The 22,423-nt window shown below is 46.3% G+C and overlaps 1 protein-coding gene across 1 annotated transcript in view; it reads left to right on the top strand.

The window, feature by feature from the left end:
• The window catches only part of ADAMTS3 (ADAM metallopeptidase with thrombospondin type 1 motif 3), a 145,395-nt gene that overhangs the window by 5,533 nt on the left and 117,439 nt on the right, over positions 1–22,423 (top strand). Inside the window, exon 3 of the mRNA XM_029074207.2 lies at positions 9,258–9,640. Coding sequence (XP_028930040.1) covers positions 9,258–9,640 — 383 coding nt within the window. The remainder of the gene's footprint in view (positions 1–9,257; positions 9,641–22,423) is intronic.

Below are 22,423 nucleotides of genomic sequence, written 5' to 3'. Positions count from 1 at the left end.
CAGAACTCATTCCTTATGTTCAAATTCTCTTTCCTTTCAGCTCAGCCAAGTCCCGTTGCTAGGATCATTAAACCAGATTCCCAGTGAGCGCTGAGGCTCCTCTCTTAATAGCGAGCCAGAGCTACTTATCATCATCGTCGATAAAGTTTATGCAGGAGCGCACCGTACTAAGCGAGTGGGAGACTAGAATATAAGAGTTGGCGGACACATTCCCTGCCCACAACAAGTTTACGGTCTTAGGGGGGAGGCCGCCATTCATCTATATATATAAATAATGTAAGGCCTAGACATAAATAATTTATAGTGTATAATAAATAATTCATAATATATACGTGCTATGGAGGGTGGTGAGTATTTAAGTGCTTTGAGGATGAGAAAGTGGTGATGGGGAGATATAAGGCGGAGAGCTAGAAATTTGTTGGGGAAGACCTTGCGGAAGTGATGTGATTTCAGAAGGGTTTTGAAGATGGCGGGAGCTGTGGATTTCAGAAGGGTTTTGAAGATGGTGAGAGCTGTGGATTTCAGAAGGGGGATATGAAGGGGGAGAGTGTTCCAGGGAGAGCGGGGGACTGAGAAAGGGGCAAGTCTATCAGTCGATGTTATTTATTGAGTGCTTACTACACGTAGAGCACCGTAGTAAGCTCTTGGGAGAGTACGAGTCCCCTAGGCTGGAAGTTCCTTGCGAGCAGGAAACATGTCTACCAATCTGTGGTATCGTACTCTTCCGAGCGCTTAATACAGTGCTCTGCGCTCGGTGAGCTCTCAGTAAATATCACTGATTGATTGGTAGGTGGGAAGAGATGAGAATGAGGCCCAGTGAGAAGGATAGTGTGCTTTATGTGGGTCAGGGACTGTCTCTGATCCGAAGCACAGTGCTCTGCACACAGTAAGCGCTCCGTGAATACGATCGAAGGAATGACTCTCATCGCTTGGCACAAAGTAAGTCTTTAGTATGTACCAGAATTGTTATTATCGTTCGGAAGCCAAATAATTCATATTTAAGTTCCATCAGTGAACAGGACAATCGCAGATCTATTATCCCCAGTCATCTGTAAGCTCCTTAAGGGCTGGGCCATCTGTCCGTTGTGTGACCTTGGGCAAGTCACTTCTCTGTGGCTCAGTTCCCACATCTGTAAAATGGGGACGAAAACTGTGAGCCCCATGTGGGACAGGGACTGGGACCAACCTGATTACAGGTTGGGGAAGCAGCGTGGCTCAGTGGAAAAGAGCCTGGGCTTCGGAGTCAGAGGTCGTGAGTCCGACTCCCCGGCTCTGCCACTTGGCAGCTGGGTGACTGTGGGCAAGTCACTTAACTTCTCTGTCCCTCACTTACCTCATCTGTAAAATGGGGATTAACTGTGAGCCTCACGTGGGACCACCTGATGACCCTGTATCTCCCCCAGCGCTTAGAACAGTGCTCTGCACATAGTAAGCGCTTAACAAGTACCAACATTATTATTAGTTTGGACCTACCCTAGTGCTTAGAACAGTGCTTGACACATAGTAAGTGCTTAGCAGATACCATCATGATCCTAGCGACCGACTCTACTGTACTCTCCCCAGCGCTTAGTACAGTGCACTGCGCAAAGTAAGCACTCAGTGAATACCACTGATCGATCGGTCGATTGATTGATTGATATCCTTCCCACACTCAACTCCCTCCTCTGTCTTCAGGGTCTCAAGCCCCTAGAACCAACTTGGAATTGCGGCTTGACCTCACTCTGCCCCTGTCCTTAAGCAGGTTTGTCTCTCCTCATTCTCTGCCCCAGAGAACCGAGGGAAAAAAATAAGATCAATTTAAAGTTTTGGAGCTAAGGTTCAACCTCCTTCCTCACGAATCATCATCGCATCTGCTGGGACAATTCTCATCTTAAGCCTCGCAGTGATGGAGCAAAAATCTTTATACTATTTTCCTTAAGATCCTCTTATGTTTCTGAGGGATTCCCCAGCCCTGCTTGCGTGTTTTCAATCAATCAATCAATCAGTCAATCAAACGTATTCATTGAGCGCTTCCGTTGTGCAGAGCACTGTACTATGCGCTTGGGAGAGTACAGTAAAGCAGAGTTGGTAGACACGCTCCCTGCCCACAATGAGCTTGTAACTAGAGGGGGAAGCGGATGTTAATATAAATAAATAAATGACAGATAGTACAGAGAAACAGCGTGGCTCACTGGAAAGAGCCCGGGCTTGGGAGTCAGAGGTCATAGGTTCGAATCCCGGCTCTGCCACTTGTCAGCTGTGTGACTGTGGGCGAGTCACTTCACTTCTCTGGGCCTCAGTGGCCTCATCTGTAAAATGGGGATGAAGACTGGGAGCCTCTTGTGGGACAACCTGATTACCCTGTATCTACCCCAGTGCTTAGAACAGTGCTCTGCACATAGTAAGCGCTTAACAAATACCAACATTATTATTATTATAAGTGCAGGGGGGGCTGAGGGAGGGGTGAGTGAAGGATGCAAATTCGAGTGCAAGGGGTGACACAGAAGGGAGTGGGAGAAGAGGAAATGAGAGAGGAGTTGGAGAAGGCCTCCGCACATAGTAAGCGCTTAACAAATACCAACATTATTATTATTATAAGTGTGGGGGGGGGGGCTGAGGGAGGGGTGAATGAAGGATGCAAATTCAAGTACAAGGGGTGACACAGAAGGGAGTGGGAAAAGAGGAAATGAGAGAGGAGTTGGAGAAGGCCTCTCGGAGGAGATGTGCTTTTACATCTTTTTGACACAGAAAAATCGTGTCGTTATGCACTGCGGAGCTCCTCTGGACAATATTTATTGAGCAACTATTACACACGTTTAGCAAGAAGTCTGATGAAAAAATGAAAGGAATCTGCAAGTTCACAACTCCTGGTTGGTTCCTTCTTAATAACGGGAAAAAACATCAGAGGCGGTTCAAATTGCTGAACAAAGAATACTTCAAACCAAACCAAGTCTCTGCAGCTACATGCTAACAAATTTTGCCTCACCCAACGGAGAAGTGCCTAGAGAGGATGGAAGGAGCAAAGGAGTCTGGGCTTCTCTGAGATTCCGAATGGCAGCGTGCCTCAGTGGCAAGAGCCCGGGCTTGGGAGTCAGAGGTCGTGGGTTCTAATTCCGGCCCTGCCACTTATCAGCTGTGTGACTTTGGGCAAGTCGCTCAACTTCTCTGTGCCTCAGTGACCTCATCTGGAAAATGTGGATTAAGAGTGTGAGCCCCACGTGGGACAACCTGATTACCTTGTATCTACCCAGTGCTTAGAACAGTACTTGGCACATAGTAAGCACTTAACAGATACCAAAGTTATTATTATTATTTTCATTGTCCAGGGATGAAGGAACTGTGTCTGATTCCATCCTGTGTATTCTCTCCTGGTGCTTAGTACAGTTCTCTTCTCGCACTAATGCTCAATAAAAACTAATTTTTGTGGTATCTGTTAAGTGCTTACTATTTACCTGGCTCTGTACTAAGTACTGGGGTAGACACAAGCCAATCAGGTTGGACACATTCCATGTCCCACAGAGCGTTTGCAGTCTTAATCCCCATTTTACAGATGAGGTAATGAAGGCACAGGGAAGTAAGTGACTGTTGCTGTTTCTACTTGACCAAAAGCAGCTGATCTTCTGATCCAGTACTCTCCTAACCGCCTCTTTCAGCCCCTGCTGAGTTTCCTAACAGGTGATTGGCATCATAGATGATTAAAGTAACTCCCTCCCTCTTAGCAGAGCTGAGCTTACCGCTAGAAAAATTACAAACTGGCTTCCAGAGATGGAATTTTTTTCATGGTATTTGTTAAGGGCTTCTTATGTGCCTGGTGGCACTAGGGTAGAAACAAGCTAATCAGGTTGGACACAGTCCCTGTCCCAAATAGAGCTCACAGTCTTAATCCCCATTTTCCAAATGAGGGAATTAAGGCACGGAGAAGTGAAATGACTTATCCAAGTCAGAAGCAGACAAGTGGCAGAGTCAGGATTAGAACCCCTTCTGACTCCCTCTCCATTAGGCGATGCTGCTTCTCATCGTATTCCCTACTTCAGCGTCAATCACAGCGCACACAGGGAGAGCTCAATAAAGCCCTCCGATTGGTTCCGTGGCCTCCCCTCCTCAGGAGAAACCTGGATCACATGGAGAAGGTTTGCAGGAAAAGCACCAGGGAAAGATGAAATCAATCAAGATGATTTTGCCTTGAACGGAGAGTCTCAAATTTGTTCAAGCTGGGCCCCCTCCGCCTCCTTTTTCTCCATTCCTGCAATCCTTTGCCAACGTCATTTCTGCTGAAGAGCCGAGGAGCGCAGCCAGACTTCCACGTTGTTCAAAGAGGGACTGAAGCAATTCGGCTCGAGGGTGGTGGGGACAAGATAAACAAAGGGCAGGATTCCTTCACTCAGAGCGTGGTAAGCGTATGGAAGTCATTACCACAGGAAGCAGAGTGGGCTGCGACTATCAGTAAGGTCAAGAGGGATTTGGAGCGATCCAGGGGATGTGGGTTAAAATGGGTTCCCGGAGGGACAGTCAGAAAAATATTCTGGAGAAAAGTTGAGTGATATTAGCTGATCCCCTCTACAGCATGAGAATGCACATCCAGGAGGCCAGCGACCACTTAGTTTCTCAATCAATCGATTAATAGTGTTGACTGAGCATTTAATATGTGCAGAATGCTAAACTAAATTCTTGGGAGAGTACAGTATAACAGAATGGGTAGAGTTTGGACACTTGATATTTACTCCCAACCCCACAGTACCTATGTATATATCTTTAAATTATATATTATAAATTACTTATATTAACATCCGTCTCCCCCCCCAGGATGTAAGCTTACTGTGGGCATGGACCGTGTCTTGCTAATTCTGTTGGAGTGTGTTCTCGGGAAGCGGCGCGGCTCAGTGGAAAGAGCCCGGGCTTGGGAGTCAGAGGTCATGGGTTCGAATCCCGGCTCCGCCACTCGTCAGCTGTGTGACTGTGGGCGAGTCACTTCACTTCTCTGGGCCTCAGTGACCTCATCGGTAAAATGGGGATTAAGACTGTGAGCCTCCCGTGGGGCGACCTGATTACTCTGTATATATCCCAGCGCGTAGAACAGTGCTCTGCACATAGTAAGCGCTTAAATACATTATTATTCTCTGAAGCACTTAATACAGTGCTCTCTATGTAGTAACCACTCAGTAAATATTGATGATGACTGATGATTTCCTACTCACCAGAAGTGTGCGGTCTAGAAGGGGAGACAGACGTTGAAATGAATTGTGGATATGTACGTAAGTACTGCGGGGCTGAGGGTGGGGTGAATATCAAGTAGATGAAGGATACAATTTTAAGGCATAGAAAGGAGAGGGAGTAGGGGAAAGCCTTTGGAAAGAGAAGTGAGTTATCACAGCGAGAGAGAAAATACTCGAGGGCCGTTGGCAATTTGGATGGTCCTGCATACCGTCGGGAAAGCCGCTGAATTGGTTAGTTGCCTAAACCGAGGCTAGCTTGGATTGGAAGTTGAAGTTAACAAAAATCACCCAATTGGCGGACAGATTTGAGTCAGCACCGTGTGCAATTTTGTTCATTTACCTCAACCTTTGAATCCTGCCTCGGAACTAGGTGTCCGGTCTTGTATATTCATCCGCTTTTAGGGGCTTGGGTCTCCCAGAGCTGTGGAGTGAGAGTCAAGCCTTCAGCCCAACACTTGGTGCGTCACAGATTCCCCTTCCCCTCTTGGAGCCCCTTTCCCCACCACAATACACACACACACGCATAGACAAGGCTCGCTTTATCTAGGAACACTTTTTTCTAGACCCGCCATGACCCACATGGGGCTCACACTCTTAGTCCTCATTTTACAGATGAGGTGACTGAGGCAGGGAGAAGTAAAGTGACTTGCCCAAGGTCACACAGCAGACAAGTGGCAGAGCTGGAATTAGAACCCAGATCCTCTGACTCCCAGGCCCTTGCCTTTTCTACTAGACCACTCTGCCTTCCGCTTGTCCACGGTGACAAAGGCAAGTGGCAGAGCCAGGATGAGAACCCTGGCTCTTGGTCTTTCCTCCAAGCCACGCTACTTGAGCACTTACTGTGTGCAGAGCACTTTACTAAGCACTCTGCCCACGCTTCACCGCCTCACTCTTTGAGATGATTGAACTTACCGAACAGAAAGATTAAAACTCCATTTCAACAGCTGGTTGTTCTTTGTTGGGCATTAGGTTAATGATAGAGCTCTAGTTTGCAAACACAGTATTATCTTTTGGCAAAATAGGATATGAAATATAAACTCGGTAAAGTAAATATTTACATATGCACACTAAAACATCAAATTCTAAATCTTATGGGTACATATTTACATTGCTCTTTGATTGTTTCACTCTACTGAGTTGATTTAGTGGTGTATTTTGATATTTATATTGTTTTGGATCACGGGAACACACTGATGCACTTGACATTTCTTCTTATGGGAAACTATACTTTGTTTATCACTTTTCTGCTTTTTTATGGTATTTGTGAAGTGTTTAGTATAATAATGATGGTATTTGTTAAGCGCCTCCTATGTGCCAGGCACTGTACTAAGTTCTGGGGTGGACACAGCAAATAGAGCTGTACACAGTCCCTCTCCCATATAATAATAATAATAAATATTGTGGTATTTGTTAAGTGCTTACTATGTGCAAAGCACTGTTCTAAGCGCTGGGGGATACAAGGTGATCAGGTTGTCCCACGTGGGGCTCACAGTTTTTTTTAATCCCCATTTGACAGATGAGGCAACTGAGGCACAGAGAAGTTAAGTGACTTGCCCAAGGTCACACAGCTGACTAGAGGCGGAGCTGGGATTAGAACCCGTGACCTCTGACTCCCAAGCCCGCGCTCTTTCCACTGAGCCACGCTCAGTCCACTGAGCCATATGGGACTTCCGATGTCAATCCCCATTTTACAGATGAGGCAACTGAGGCCCAGAGAAGTGAAGTGACTTGGCCAAGGTCACACAGCAGACACAGGGTGGAATCAGGATTAGAGCCCATGACCTTATGACTCCCAGGCCTTTGCTCTTTTCACTAGACCACGCTGCTTCTCATAGAGAAGCGTGGCTTAGTGGAAAGGGCAAGGGCTTGGGAGTCAGAGGACATGGGTTCTAATCCTGACTCTGCCACTAGTCTGCTGTGTGGCCTTGGGCAAGCCACTTCACTTCCCTGTGCTGGTTACCTCATCTGTAAGATGTGAGACAACCCGATTACCTTGTTTCTACCCCAGTGCTTAGAATGGTGTGTGGTACATAGTAAATGCTTAACAAATACCATAATTATTATTAACTGTACATTTGTTCACTTGAGAAAAAGCATGGCTCAGTGGAAAGAACACGGTACTGGGAGTCAGAGGTTCTTATCCCGCTCTGCCGCTTTCCTGCTGGGGAACCTTGGATAAGTCACTTCTCTGTGCCTCAGTTTCCTCATCTGAAATATGAAATGGGGGAAGCAGCGTGGCTCAGTGGAAAGAGCCTGGGCTTCGGGGTCAGGGGTCATGGGTTCGACTCCCGGCTCTGCCACTTGTCAGCTGGGTGACTGTGGGCAAGTCACTTCACTTCTCTGTGCCTCAGTTCCCTCATCTGTAAAACGGGGATCAGCTGTGAGCCTCACATGTGGGACAACCCGATTCCCCTGTATCTCCCCCAGCGCTTAGAACAGTGCTCTGCACATAGTAAGCGCTTAACAAATACCAACGTTATCAAATATGAGGATTAAGCCGGTGAGCCCCATGTGGGACATCACGGACTGTGCCCAACCTGATTGTCTTGTGTCTAATGCCGATCCGTTGCCTTCTTCCTGGGAGAATCCACTTGCAGCTGAGGCAGTCGTGGTACCGGTCTTGCGTTTATAAGCTGTTATAAGGCCTTCATGGGTGGTGGTAGGACTGTAACAATAGCCCACTCAAAAAAGTTAAGAATTGAAACTGCTAAACACTTACAGTTGTTGACTGGTTTTTGAGGAGCATGGTTTTCTGGGGGTATTTTAAGCCACACGTAATTGGGAACAATGCAACTGCAGCACATTGTTGAGAATGTAGCCCTAGGAAGAGCATTGCTTCTTAAAAAAAAAAAAACCACACTGATTTTTAAAAGCCACCAGCAGGATATTTTTTTTGTAAAATACGCTGCTCCGATTTCCTGTATCTTGAATGGGGAAGAAATGGGGGACCCGCTTTAAGTGCATATAGACAAGACTCTAAGCTTCTTGTGGGCAGGGAATGTGTCCACCAATTCTTTATACTGTACTTTACCAAGTTCTTAGTACAGTGCTCTGCACACGGTAAGAGTTGAGTAAATAGAATTGATTGATGTATAAATGAGGACACAACCGACTCTCTGCTATCCAGTGACTGATCTTCCAGTTTGGCTAGCCCACCCAAGATAGGACAGCAGGAGGCAAGGGAATCCTTAAATCATCCAGTTCTGCAATGGTCTAAGAAGCTGGAGGTTTACAGAGGATGAGGCAGTAAACCTGAGCTTTTTGGATGATTCATAGATTTCACAGATTTGAGAAGCAGCGTGGCTTAGCGGAAAGAGCCCGGGCTTGGGAGTCCGAGGTCGTGGCTTCTAATCCCGGCTCCGCCACTTGTCAGCTGTGTGACTTCGGGCAAGTCACTTCACTTCGCTGGGCCTCAGTTACCTCCTCTGTAAAATGGGGATTAAGACTGTGAGCCCCACATGGGACAACCTGATTACCCTGTATCTGCCCCAGTGCTTAGAACACTGCTCGACACATAGTATGCGCTTGACAAATACCATCATCGTCATCATTTCATTTGCCCACCCTCTTCCTGTCTCTATCAGAGTGAATAATCCAGGATCACTTTATGTTTCAATCCACGCTGTGTCTTCCTTTGTGTTCGTGTGACACAATTCCAGAATCACAAGAGAAGCAGTGGATAGCACACTGGCTTGGGAGTCAGAGGGATCTGGGTTCTGATTCTGGCTCCTCCACTTGTCTGTTGGGTGACCTTGGGCAAATCACTTCTCTGTGCCTCAGTTCCCTCATCTGTAAAATGGGGATTGAGACTGTGAGCCCCACGTGGGGCAGCCTGATGACCTTGCATCTACCCCAGTGCTTGACACCCAGTAAGTGCTCAACAAATGCCATCGTGATTATTATTGATCCACCCTCCTCCTGACCCCCTCAGAGTGAATAATCAAGAATCCCCTCATGTTTCATTCCACTCCACCTCTTCCACCTTTGTGCTCGTGTGACGTAAATGAACCCGGAGTTTAATGGGGTTTTTTGTTGTTGCTGTTTTTTCCTTTTTCCTCTGAATAGACTCAGCCACCAAGAGATGGGGAGACTACGAGCTGGTGACCCCAGTCAGCACCAACCCCGAAGGCCGTTACCTCTCCCACATACTATCGTCCACGCCCAAGAAGAGGGCCCCGAGGGCCGCGACCCCCAGCTCCGAACGGCTGTTTTTCAACCTCACGGCGTTCGGCCGGGACTTCCACCTCCGGCTGAGGCCCAACGGCCTCCTGGTCGCCCCCGGGGCGGTGGTGGAGTGGCACGGAGGAGATGGAGACTCCGGCCCCGCCAACGGAAGCGGCTCTCGGGGGGTCTGGGAGAGGGAGCCCCTGAGGACCGACTGCGCCTACGTCGGAGACGTCCCGGATATGCCGGGGACGTCGGTGGCCATTAGCAACTGCGACGGTCTGGTAAGATTTATTCTGTTGCGTTTCTGTGGGTTGATGGTCGCGGGAAGAGTCCCCGTCTCCCTCTCTGGCGAGTCTGGCCCGGACACGCCGGCGGCCGGAAGTAGGTGCGGCTGATTCTAGAGGAATGAGCTTTGGCGGGGCGAGTGTTTAGCCGCGGGTCTCTCAAACCACCAGTCTCTTCGAAAAAATCAGGGTGTCAAATCTTTTAAACCCAAGCTGAAGGTACGCCGTGTCCAAGAAATTGGATTCTACCATTGGAGTCTACAGTTCTAGATCGTAGACTCCAGACTGTAAGCTCGTGGTGTTCAGGGAATGCGTCTGCTTTATTGTCGTATTGTACTCTCCCAAGTGCTTAGTCATAATAATAATATTTATGGTACCTGTTAAGCACTTCCTATGTGCCAAGCACTGTTCTAAGCCTTGGGGTCTTGTTACATTGTACTCTCCCAAGTTAGTATGGTGCTCTGTACCCAGTAAGTTCTCAATAAATGCGACTGACTACCTCCACACAGGTGCATCACTGAGCTATAACAGTTAGCAGGTGATAGAGCATGGGCTTGGGAGTCTTCAGAGGTTGTGGATTCTAATCCAGCCCCTGCCACTTGTCTGCTGTGTGACCTTGGGCAAGCCACTTAACTTCTTGTGCCTCAGTTACCTCATCTGTAAAATGAGGATTAAGACTGTGAGCCCCTGATTATCTTGCATCTACCTCAGGGCTTAGGACAGTGCTTGGAACAAAGTAAGTGCTTAACAAATACCATAATTATTATTATTATTGTTGGATAGGAGTCTCTTCTTAAAAATGTCCAGCTTTCTAAATGGTTCATCCCAGGATTTTATCACTCTTACAGTAAAATATGTTTTCCCAATGAGCCAAACTCTCTTCTGTGTTTTTTTTTAATGGTACATGTTAATTGCTTTCTCTGCGACGGGCACCGTACTAAGCTCCGGAGTCGATCCAAGCTAATCAGGTTGAAGACAGTCCATATCCCACCTGGGGCTCACATCTCAATACCCATCTTTTCGGTGAGGTAACTGAGCCACAGAGAAGTCGTTATTTGACCCAAGTCACACAGGAGACAAGTGGCGGAGCTAGGATTAGAACCCAGGTCCTTCTTTCCCCCAGGCCCGTGTTACGTCCACTAGGCCATGCTGGTGATGCCTCGTTTAGTAGCCTGACCCATACTGAAGTGGTAAAACAACATGCTCGATAAACTCATAAGTTGATCAGCACGTAAAATATTGTACAAATAACTTTCTTCCTTGAAGGCACAGTCGAATTCAAGGAACAAACAGCTCCTTTCAGTTTAGTCTCCTGAACCCAAAGCCAAAATCAAGTCTGAAAGGTCATGAATACAGAAGTGGAACAAAGAGCCTAGTTTGGGCTTCTCAGATCCAGGAGGGATGTTTTTGTCATGTTATGACTTATCCTTGCAAAGAGCTGCTAGCTCTGGGTGAACAATACTGTACACTAGGGATGTGGAAAGGAATGCCGATTGCACGTGTTGTATTTCCGCCTGGCGGGAAGGGTGGGTGGGATGCAGTCATTTCACCTTGGTCTTCTTGTCGTATTTATAAGGCTGTTGGGAGGGCGGGAAACCCAGAGCCCGAGCCCCTTAGTGCCTAGGCACTTCACCATTCCCATATTCAAGGAGCGTGTCCACTTTAATAATAATAACTGTGGTACTTGTTAAGGGCTTACTCTGTGCCAGGCTCAGTACTGAGCACTTGGTAGATACTGGTAAATCGGGCTGGACACAGTCCCCGTCCCACATGGGGCTCACAGTTTCAATCCCCATTTTATGAAAGAGGGAACCGAGGCAAAGAGAAGTGAAATGACTTCCCCAAGGTCACACAGCAGACAAGTAGAGGAGCTGGGATTAGAACCCAGGTCCTTCTGATTCCCAGGCCCGTGTTCTATCCGCTAGGCCACGCTGCTTCTGTTTCTGTTTTTAAGGGCCCAGATAGTACAGTGGGAAAGAGGAAAACCAGGTCTCACAGGGGAGGAAGTGTAACAGTAGCAATAGTATTTATTAGCACTTACTGTGTGCAGAGCACTGTACTAAGCACGGGAGAGAATTCACAAGTGGGAATTTGATACGGTCCCTGTCCCTTGGGGAATTTACAGTCTAAGAGAAACAGCATGGTGTAGTGGATAGAGCACAGGCCGGGGACTCAGGAGGTCAGGGGTAATCCCTTAAATAATCCCAGCTCTGCCACTTGTCTGCTGTGTGACTTTGGGCAAGTCACTTCACTTTTCTGGGCCTCAGTTACCTCATCTGGAAAATGGGGACTGAGGCTGTGAGCTCCACAAGGGATGGGAACTGTGTCCGACTTGATTTACTAGTATCCACTCCAGTGCTTAGTACAGTGCCTGGCACAAAGTTAAGCACTTAACAATTGCCATTCTTATTTTCTTAAACTAGTCTTATCCTCTTTCGGGGCCTCAGTTACCTCATCTGGAAAATGGGGATTGAAGCTGTGAGCTCCACAAGGGATGGGAACTGTGTCCGACTTGATTCACTAGTATCCACTTCAGTGCTTAGTACAGTGCCTGGCACAAAGTTAAGCACTTAACAATGTCCATTATTATTTTTTTAAACTAGTCTTATCCTCTTTCTTCTCCTGGGTAGGCAGATTTGGCCCCAGCACTTATCTGGGGATTCAGATCTGTCCAGGGTGGGCCTAGAGGAACTCTTGGGGGTCTTGCATTGAGCCAGAATCTTTCAGATGCCATCCACCCCAAAAGTGAGTCACAAAGCGGATAAGTGGTGGAGCTGAGATTAGAACCCGGGTCCTCTGACCCCCAGGTCTACGCTCTTTCCCCTAGACCAGGCTGCCTTACCTCATTTACTTGTTCCTCATTTACTTGTTTACTGTGTGTATGTTATAGATTGTGGGCTGTAAAGTTGTTGCGTCTCTTCAAGGTTTGAGGAATGGATGAACTCTGATTTACAACTCAAAGGTGACTGGGAAAACATTGGAAGAAAGAACCTATTTCAATCTGGGAGAAGTTTTTAAGTGTATCTGTTAAATCGGCAAAACTATTTCCTTAAATTTTGATAAACGGTTCAGTTCACAGTAATAAAGGCAAGTTTCCATCGTAAATGACAAAGTGTGCAGAAGTGAGCATTCTACTCCCTCCTAATGAATTCAAATCTGATCACCTTGTTTGGTAGAGAATCCGTATCAAGGGGAATTTCAGTTCCAAAGCAAGATGAGTCCGATTTCGATTTCCTGGCATCCAACCAAACACTGAATTTTGGGCATGTTGGCGGACTCACGGGAAGCTTTTCTAAATATGTTGAAGCTTACTGAGTTCTTACTGTGTGCAGAGCACTCTACTAAGTGTTTGGGAGAGTACAGTACAACAGAGTTGGTAGACCCGTTCCCTAACCACGGGAACTTAGAGGTGGACCAACCAGTCCTCACTTTCAGAAACAGCTGAGGAGGAGAAAGCAGCGGCGGCTGGTTCGAACGACTCAGTCTGCCCCTTCAACTTGCTTTCGCCGCCCCTTAGCCTGGGGAGCCACAAGGAGACTTGCATAAATACTTCGCCTCTGCACCGCTGACTCAGACGCCTATGTATTCTTAATCACAGCGGTCTGAATCAGGGGAAGAACAGCCTCAGCGAAAGCAGAGGGCCATGTCCCTGAGGTAATGGTAACTGTTTCATAGCCCATTGGACAGATCTAATCTTTGTTTATTCTGGAGGGCAGAGGCCAGTGATTACTAACCTAAAACGAAGTTAAAACCCACCGACGAAAACGAATCTGAACCCGATGCGGTAGACGGTGTGGCTGCAGATACGTAACCCTGCTGGACAGGGTTATGGGGTGACCGAGCACAGATATTTCTAAGATTCTCAGAGAGAGATCTTAATCAGTTAAAGCGAGCTTGGCTTGGCTAAGACCGGGTTACGTAATTAGCTGGTTCTGGCCGTAGCTTTATCCGGATCATTTTTACGCTCTCTTTACGGGGAAGCAGGGGACTCAATGCAAAGAGCCTGGGACTGGAATCAGGAGACTCATTCTAAGCCCAGCTCTGCCCCTGGCCTTCTGCGTGACCTTGGGCCAGTCACTTTTTTTTTTTAATGGTATTTGTTACGCACTTACTGTGTGCCAGGCACCATACTAAGCAATGGGCTGGGTAAAAATGATAATAATGGTACGTGTTAAATGCTTACTATGTGCCAGACACTGTTCTGATCGCTGGAATAGATACTTGCCAATCAAGTTGGACATAGTCTATGTCCCATAAGGGGCTTACAATCTTTATCCTCATTTTACAGATGAGGTAACTGAGGTACAGAAAAGTGAAATGACTTTCCCCAAGGTCACAAAGCAGATGCATGGCGGAGCTGGGATTAGAAAACCCAGGTCCTTCTGATTCCCAGGCCCATGCTCTGTCCATTAGGCAACACTGCCTTACCTTCTGGGCTTCCGTTTCTTCAGCAGGACAGAGGTTGTGATTATATACGTATACATAATATATGCACCCACATGCACACACATGTATACACACACTGACACATTCACTGTTTAGCATATAGAAAATGCTAAATGGGTACCATAACAACTATGTAAGAGAGGGCCTTTGTCTGATTTGATTAACCTGAATCTACCCCAGCATTTAGGACAGTGTTTGACACATAATAAGCATTTAACAAATACTACAGTCATTATTTTAGAAAATTATAAGATGAAAACTAACAATTTTGTTCTAGGACCAAGTCTTGAAGACCAGACACTCGCCAACAAGATTTGGTTGGAACGGTGGATTGGGGGAAAGTGAGGGGATCAGAAGCCTGTTGCCAAACTACTATAAAATGGATTGATGGGAGTGGGAAAATAAGAAAACTCCCATTATCTTCTATTTTACTAAACTCCTGCATAATGGAGAGAATAGAATCTTAAAAGGAAGGAATGCGAAACCGTCAGCGTGGACCAAAATAAATGCAGCTCCACTGGTAGTAATTATTAAAGTATGTTTGAACATCAGAAGAATAGTAGTTATGATGATTTTATATACAAAGCACATTCTATCTGCCAGAAGGCAGCTAAGTTCTGGGTCAGATACAAGATAATGAGGTCAGACACAGTCCTTGTAGCAGAAATAATCGTGGGCTTATTGAGTGCTTGCCGAGTACATGGTTGTGCACTAAGCCCTGGGGAGAGTACAATAAAAGCAAATTGCGTGGTCCCTGCCTAGAAAAAAGACGTCCATCACTTGGAGCTCACAGTTTTAAAGACAGAGAATCCCTCATTAGATGGATGAGGAAACAGAAGCTCAGAGAAGTTCGGTGACTTGCCCAAAGTCACACGGCAGCCCAGTGGCGGAGCTGCTTCTAGAATCATGCCTCCAGTCTCAGGTTGTTGTGATGAGGCTATGCTTCCTCCCTCCAAAACCTAGATGGCATTTGAGGAGCAGCATGGGGTGGTGGATAGAGCACGGGCCTGGGGGTCGGGAGATCATGGGTTTTAACCCGGCTTTGCCACTTGTCTGCTGTGTGACCTTGGGCAAGTCACTTCACTTCTCTGGGCCTCAGTGACCTCGTCTGTAAAATGGGAATTGAGACTGTGAGCCCCACGTGGGGTAGGGACTGTGTCCAACTCAGTTTGCTTGTATCCACCCCAGCACTTAATAATACTAATTATTATAGTATTTGGTAAGCGCTTACTATGTGCCAAGCACTGTTCTAAGCGCTGGGGTAGATTCAAGGTAATCAGGTTGTCCCTCGTGGGGCTCACACTTTTAATCCCCATTTTGCAGATGAGGTAACTTTAAGCCCGTCAAAGGGCAGGGGCTGTCTCTATCTGTTGCCGACCTGTACATTCCAAGCGCTTAGTACAGTGCTCTGCACATAGTAAGCACTCAATAAATACTATTGAATAACTGAGGCACAGAGAAGTTAAGTGACTTGCCCAAGGTCACACAGTGGACAAGTGGCCGAGCCGGGATTAGAACCCATGTCCTCTGACTCCCGAAGCCGGGCTCTTTCCACTAAGCTGCCTGGCACCTAGTAAGTGCTTAATAAAAAACACAATTATTAAGAAGGCTGAGTCTTTTAGGAAGATGCTGATACCAGCCATGGTGGAATGCAAAGAATATACCAAAGACCGTTGGTGACGGCTTTTTTTTTATGATATTTAAGTGCTCACTCTGTGTCAGGCACTGCCCTAAGTGCTGGGTTAGCTACAAGTTAATCAGGTTGGTCCCAGTCCCTGTCCCACTTAGGGCTCACACTCTTATCCCCATTTTTTCAGATGAGGTAACTGAGGCCCAGAGGAAGTGAAGTGACTTGCCCAAGGTCACACAGCAGACATGTGGTGGAGCCGGGATTAGAACCCAGGTCCTCTGACTCCCAGACCCGTGCTCTATCCATTAAGCCACGCAGCTTCTTGTTGCTGTTCTCCTTCTTGTGGGGCTGTGTGTTATCGTAGAACTGAGTGAACCTGACAATAAAGCCTTTTTAAACATCAGTTCAGGGCTATTTTGATAGTCACTGTCCAGTGACTTTAAAGACACTGTTTTACTGGATTTAGAGCTCAGGTGTGGTCTACGAGAGAAGCAGCGTGGCTCAGTGGAAAGAGCACGGGCTTTGGAGTCAGAGGTCACGGGTTCGAAACCCGGCTCAGTCGCTTGTCAGCTGTGTGACTTTGGGCAAGTCACTTAACGTCTCGGTGCCTCAGTTCCCTCATCTGTAAGACGGGGATTAAGACTGTGAGCCCCACGTGGGACAACCTGATTCCCCTGTGTCTAACCCAGCGCTTAGAACAGTGCTCGGCACATAGGACGCGCTTAACAAATACTAACATTATTATTATTACTTTCTGCTCAGAAGGAAAGAGATTTCTCCCAAATATAAACAGTAATCTCTGGTTTCAAGGATCCTGGCTCGAGATGATTCCTTTTGACCTTCTTTTGCCTTCTCAAAAAACCAGTATGATGGGAGTCTTCAGCTGGATCTCTTCTTGTTCTGCCCAGGGATTTCAGCCTCCTTGGGAGAAGGTTTTGCCCAAGGGAACAGAGGTCATCAGCAGAAGCATTGATTCTGTAGTCGCTCGGGCAGAGAAGTTGCAGAATCATTTGGTATTCTTGTTTGGGGAAGGAAGTTTCTCCCTCCTTTCCTCTCCGTCCCCACTCCAGCTCTTCTCCACCTGAACTTCAGCCAGGACTTGTAAAGCTGGGCAAGTTTCCAACTGACAAAAGGACCTTGAATTTCATGGAGCCCAAATCAGAGTGATGGATTCTTTTTGTTTATCAGCTGTGTGACCTTGGGCAAGTCACTTCACTTTTCTGGGTCTCGGTTACCTCATCTGGAAAATGGGGATTAAAAATGTGAGCCCCATGTAGGACACGGACTGTGTCCTACCTGATTAGCTTGTATCTACCCCAGGGCTCAGTACCGTGTCTGGCATATAGTAAGTGTTCAACAAATACCACAAAAAATGAACGAATAAATAAACTCACCACTTGATTAATTTCCAAGGGCAAGCTACTCTCTTGCTGGTTTGGGCCAGAGACCCTTGGTCATCAGTAAACCGAAACCGAAGGCCGGATTCTCCTCTCCTTCGGCAGCTTGCTTTAAATTGAGGATTTGGGAAGTGCAAATCCATTGCAGAGGCCAGCAGATTTCCAGTCAATGGGAATCCAGATTTCCCATCGGAGTAAAAATAAGTTGTTTTTGCTGTTTTTAATTTGAGGAGGAAGAACAAATACTTTGCATGGTGGGATTTGGTTGACACCCATCATAACTCAAGCAGATGTAGTCAAGTTTCAGGATAATGTCTGAATCTGTGTCCTTAAACTTTTCATCCAGAAAGGATATTGTCAGGTGAAAAGAGCTGATGAGACAGTCCACTTGTGAGCGAATTAGATGTTGCGGGATCTTGGATTTGTTTTTGTTCGTTTCCCTGCTTTTTTTCTTCCTTGCTGTAGAAGAATTACCCTTTATTACTCAAATGAGCCTGTTGTGGGCTGGGATTGTATCTCTTTTTTGCTTAATTGGACTTCCCAAGCACTTAGTACAGTGTTCTGCACAGAGCAAGCACTCAATAAATACAATTGAAGGAATGAATGCTCTGTTGCATTTTTTCAATAAAACAATGGTATTTATTAAGCACTAGTACGTGCAGGACACTGTAGTAAGCATTTGGGAGAGTACAATACAACAAAATTAGCACACGTGGTCCTTGCCCATAAAGAGCTTATAGTCTAGAGGTTTCAGGACTGAAATACCTGGATAATAGAGGATAAAAGGCATTTTGTGCCCTGAATTATTTAGATAATTTGCTAGTGCAAATCTGACTGGAGATACATATTTATTTATATTAATGTCTGTCTCTTCCTCTAGACTGTAAGCTCATTGTGGGTGGGGAATGTTTATTGTTAGGTTGTATTCTCCCAGGTGCTTAATACAGTGTTCCGCACATAGTAACCGCTCAATAAATATGATCGGCTAGCCACATTTCCTCATCCAGTGATGCTGTACCCTCACTGAAGGGGTCAACCTTTCAATCTTAGGCATTTAGTGAATACTAACCATGTGCAGAACACTGAACTAAGCGCAACAGACATTCCCCACCCACAAGGCTCTTCAGTCTGGAGGGGGAGAGTCATTTTGGGTCAAGTGAGTCAATCCATGTTGATGCCACTGGGATGTTTCTGGGTCAAGAAATAAACCACTGCTTTTTTTTTCATAATTTTAGTCGTTTTCCCTGTTTTCACTGAAATGCACGAGAGTACTTGGTTTATATCCTTGAGCTGGAATGGCCGGGAGGGACTAAACCTAGGTAGCGGATGGGCTCAGGTTGAAGGAAGAGAAAGTGACAGGTGGCTAAAACCTGAGGCTTCTCCGCTCCACTCGGAGACCAGCCGAGGTTTTCTTCTTTCTCGCCCCAGTCCAGCAGTAACGATTCCTTCTTTTCAATACCTGGTCTTTGTGTAGTACAGTGAAATTGATTCAATGATAATAACATTAATGGTATTTAAGTGCTTAGTATGTGCCAGGCACTGCGCTGAGCGGTGGGGGGGTTACAGGCGGAATTACTGGAAAGCTGTGTGCTTACCAAGCGAGAGTTGTGTGCAGTGACAAATTTCCTAATACATCCTACAGGCTCTGGTCTAGTGCAGCAAATTTTAGGAAGCAGATTTTCAGGGGGAAAAAAATGACAACTGAAAACTTTTCCACTCTTAATAATAATTAATGATGATTATAATATTTGTTAAGCGCTTATTATGTGTCAAGCACTGTTCTAAGTGCTGGGGTAGATACAGGCTAATCAAGTTGGACACGATCCCTGTCCCACATAGGGCTCGCAGTCTTAATCCTCGTTTTACTGATGAGGAAACTGAGGCACAGAGAAGTGAAGTGATTTGCCCAAGGTTACAGCAGATTTGTGGCGGAGCTGGGATTAGAACCCAAGTTCTTCTGAATCCCAGGTCCGTGCTCTTCCCACTAGGCCATGGTGCTTGAGGTCCCACCCGTGTTTTGTTTTTTGGTTTTTCCCCCATTACAAACAGCCCTGCAGACTGACAGAGCACTCTAGGTCTCCAGTTAATTCCCAGCTCCCCAAATCCTAAACATTTCCCATTCTTAGTCATGCCTAACATGAGCACTTTGGAATATTGCAGGTTGATTTTAATGATCGTTAAGCTTGATCATGGGAATTGCTCGATGACTGACCTTTCTCCATTTGTTTAGCGGAGGATTTGTCTTTTCCGTGGAAGTTCTTCAGGTCTGGTTTCCACAACCCACATTACCGATCAACTTTCTTCTCTTCAGTCAGTCAATCAATCCATGGTATTTATCGAGTACTTATTGTGTGCAGAGCACTGTGCTAAGGGCTCTGGAGAGTACTATCAACAGAGTTGGTCAACATGTTCCCTGCCCACAGAGAGTTTACAATCCAGACAGGAGACAGATGATATAAATTGATGCAAAAGGGAGAGAAAGGAGGGGAAATGGGGTCTTAGTTTGGGAAGGCCTCTTGAAGGTGATATGATTTTAGTAAGGTTTTGAAGTCAGACCAGCTTGAACCTAGAAGTCGCCAGTTCTGCGTTCTACTTGGCAGAAAAAAGGAACTGGGCGAAACTATTTGAAGAATTATTTCCTTGCAGTTACAGAGATGAAGTGAGACATCTTTTTTAGTTCCTTCTCTTATGGCTCAAATGTGACTGAAAGCTTAGTTAGCATAGTCAGTTTGGCCTGTGTGCACACTGCAGTCTACAAATGTTCACTGGACAAAACTGTTTAGGCATTAGAGTGGCCTACGTCAGAGAAAAAGGAATTATCCTGGGAGTCAAGGAAAATAGAATGATCTGTAATTAAAAGTGTTTATTTTCCTCTCCCGCCTCACAATTTTTTTTAATGTGGATTGGAAATAGTCCATCTTCTCTTTGGTTGTCTCATCCAGAATTAAAAATTTACATTCCTTCGCTGTGGTTTTGTGATTATAGCCGGACTTGGAGGAGAAGGATGTAATCCTGAGTTGAGGCCGTACTAGGTACAACATGCAGGAACCCAGTTTGGTTGGACAGTCGGTTGCCCTGTTCGGACACCAACCCATTTCCAACTCATTTTGGAGGTAGACCGGTGGGTGGGGGGCGGCGTCTGTGTGTTTTCGCATGCATATGTGTACACGTGGATGTCAACTCTAAGTGTGATGAGGGTAGTGGCCCCCGCATTTCTGTGAGCTGGGCCCCCAGACTTGTCAACCCAGATCTCTAACAGAACCTGAGAGTTTCAAATCGGGTCAGAAAAGAACTAAAATGGTAGCTTTATCATCTGTTAGCTCTTTGAAAAGCCAGTCTCCTCCCAATCCCCATCCTGCTAGAATTCCTGTCTCGTTCCCTCCCCGACGAAAAGTTGGCATCTAGATTGAGTGTGTGTGCGCGCGCGCACACGCATATTAGTGACACCTCTATTTTGGGGGGTCAGAGGTTTCTTTGGAGGGTTAATTGTTAAATCCCACCACACATCTGTGGGACATCTGTTAGAACTGGCTCTATTGTAGTGCTGAGGAAGTATTCAGCAGTAGCCCTTTTCTTCTTAGGTCATATGGGCCGATGAGGGTTATTTTATCTTTATATGAGAACAGAGACCGGTGGAATTTATTTTCCCTAGGAAAGCTGACCTCAGAACAGTTGGCTTATAGGATATAACACCGGTTTGGGGTCGAGGGGAGCTGGAAAGGAGTCAGTAATGTTCTACGATCTTTTATTTTTTAAAAGCCTCTGGGACATCTCAACATGGATTTCTGGCACCTTACACTCAGTGTATCAGAAGCTGAACTCATTTTCCCTCTGAACATTTTTCCCCTTCCCAACTTTCTTATCGCAGTCCACAGCACCACCATCATCTTTGTCTGATTGGCAAGATTGAAATTGGCAACTTTGGTGTCCTCTCTGACTCCTCTCAATTGTTTACTTCCCACTCTCTTGTCTTTTTTTCCTCTAGAATAGTTCCCAGATTTGCTCCTTCCTCTCTACCCTTTCGGCATCCCTCTAACTCAAGGCCGCATCACGTTCGTTGTTAGATTGTACTCTCCCAAACGCTTAGTACAGTGCTTTGCACACAGCAAGCGCTCGATAAGTACTTTTGAATGAATGAATGTCCCAGCTGGGTTACCGCAACATTTTTGTCATCTCTCTTCCTCCAGCTTCTCCCCTCTTCATTTTACCCCTCATGTGCCGCCTTTCCGAAACATAGAATCGCGTACGTCATTCCTCAGAATTCCCCAGTGACAATCCATCTTTTTTAACTAAATTAAAAACAAATGCCACTGGGATTGAGGCATTTCATAAACGGTCGACCTCTTACCTTCCACTCTCTCTTCCCACTGCACCCCAGCTTGGACTCTACCCTCCTCCCAAGGTGACTTTTTTTATTATACCTCAGATGTGTTCCTCTCGTCTATCACAAGGTTAGCGTGTTTCTACTTAGAATGGTAACTGGTACATAGTAAATGCTTAACAAATACCATTAAAAAAAAATCCTGCCCTGCTTGGAACTCTCTTCCTCACCTAATTCACCAAACCATATCACTCACCATCTAAAACATCACCTCAAAGGGGCAACTAACCTCCCCCCACCCCACCCTTTTAAAGCGGTAATCGTTGAGCACTGAATGATTGTATTTGTTAAGCACTCACTAAGTGCAAAGCAGTGTTCCAAGCGCTGGGGAGGATACAAGGTGATCAGGTTGTCCCTCGTGGGGCTCGCAGTCTTAATGCCCATTTTACAGATGAGGTCACTCAGGCACAGAGCAGTTAAGTGACTTGCCCAGAGTCACACAGCTGACAAGCGGTGCCGGGATTTGAAACCATGACTTCTGACTCCCCAGCCTGTGCTCTTTCCACTGCGTCAAGCAATGTTCTAAGCACTGGGATAGATACGAATCGATCAGGTGAGACACAGTCTCCGGCCCATTCTATGTAGGAGGGAGCACAGGTATCGAATACTCATTTCACAGTCAGGGAAACTAAGGCAAGGGAAATGAAGTGACTTGCCCAAGGTCATACAGCAGGCAAATGGTGGAGGTGGGTTTAATACCCATGCCCTCTCACTCTCAGGCCCTTGCTTTTTCCACCAGGCCATGCTGCTTTCTACTCTTGCTATCCCATCAGCCTCCCAAGCACCCGTGCACATTATTTGCTTATTTCTTCTTTAATTTCCTAGTCGCTCCTTGTGATTTAGGTTTAACAAATACCGTAAATGCTGAAGCGCTTAATGAATATGGGCTCACCCTCTGCCCATCGTTTGCCTGGCAGCTTGTACTT

This window comes from Ornithorhynchus anatinus, chromosome 10, assembly GCF_004115215.2.
Source record: "Ornithorhynchus anatinus isolate Pmale09 chromosome 10, mOrnAna1.pri.v4, whole genome shotgun sequence".
Lineage (NCBI taxonomy): Eukaryota > Metazoa > Chordata > Mammalia > Monotremata > Ornithorhynchidae > Ornithorhynchus > Ornithorhynchus anatinus.
This window is presented reverse-complemented; position numbering and strand designations above follow the sequence as displayed.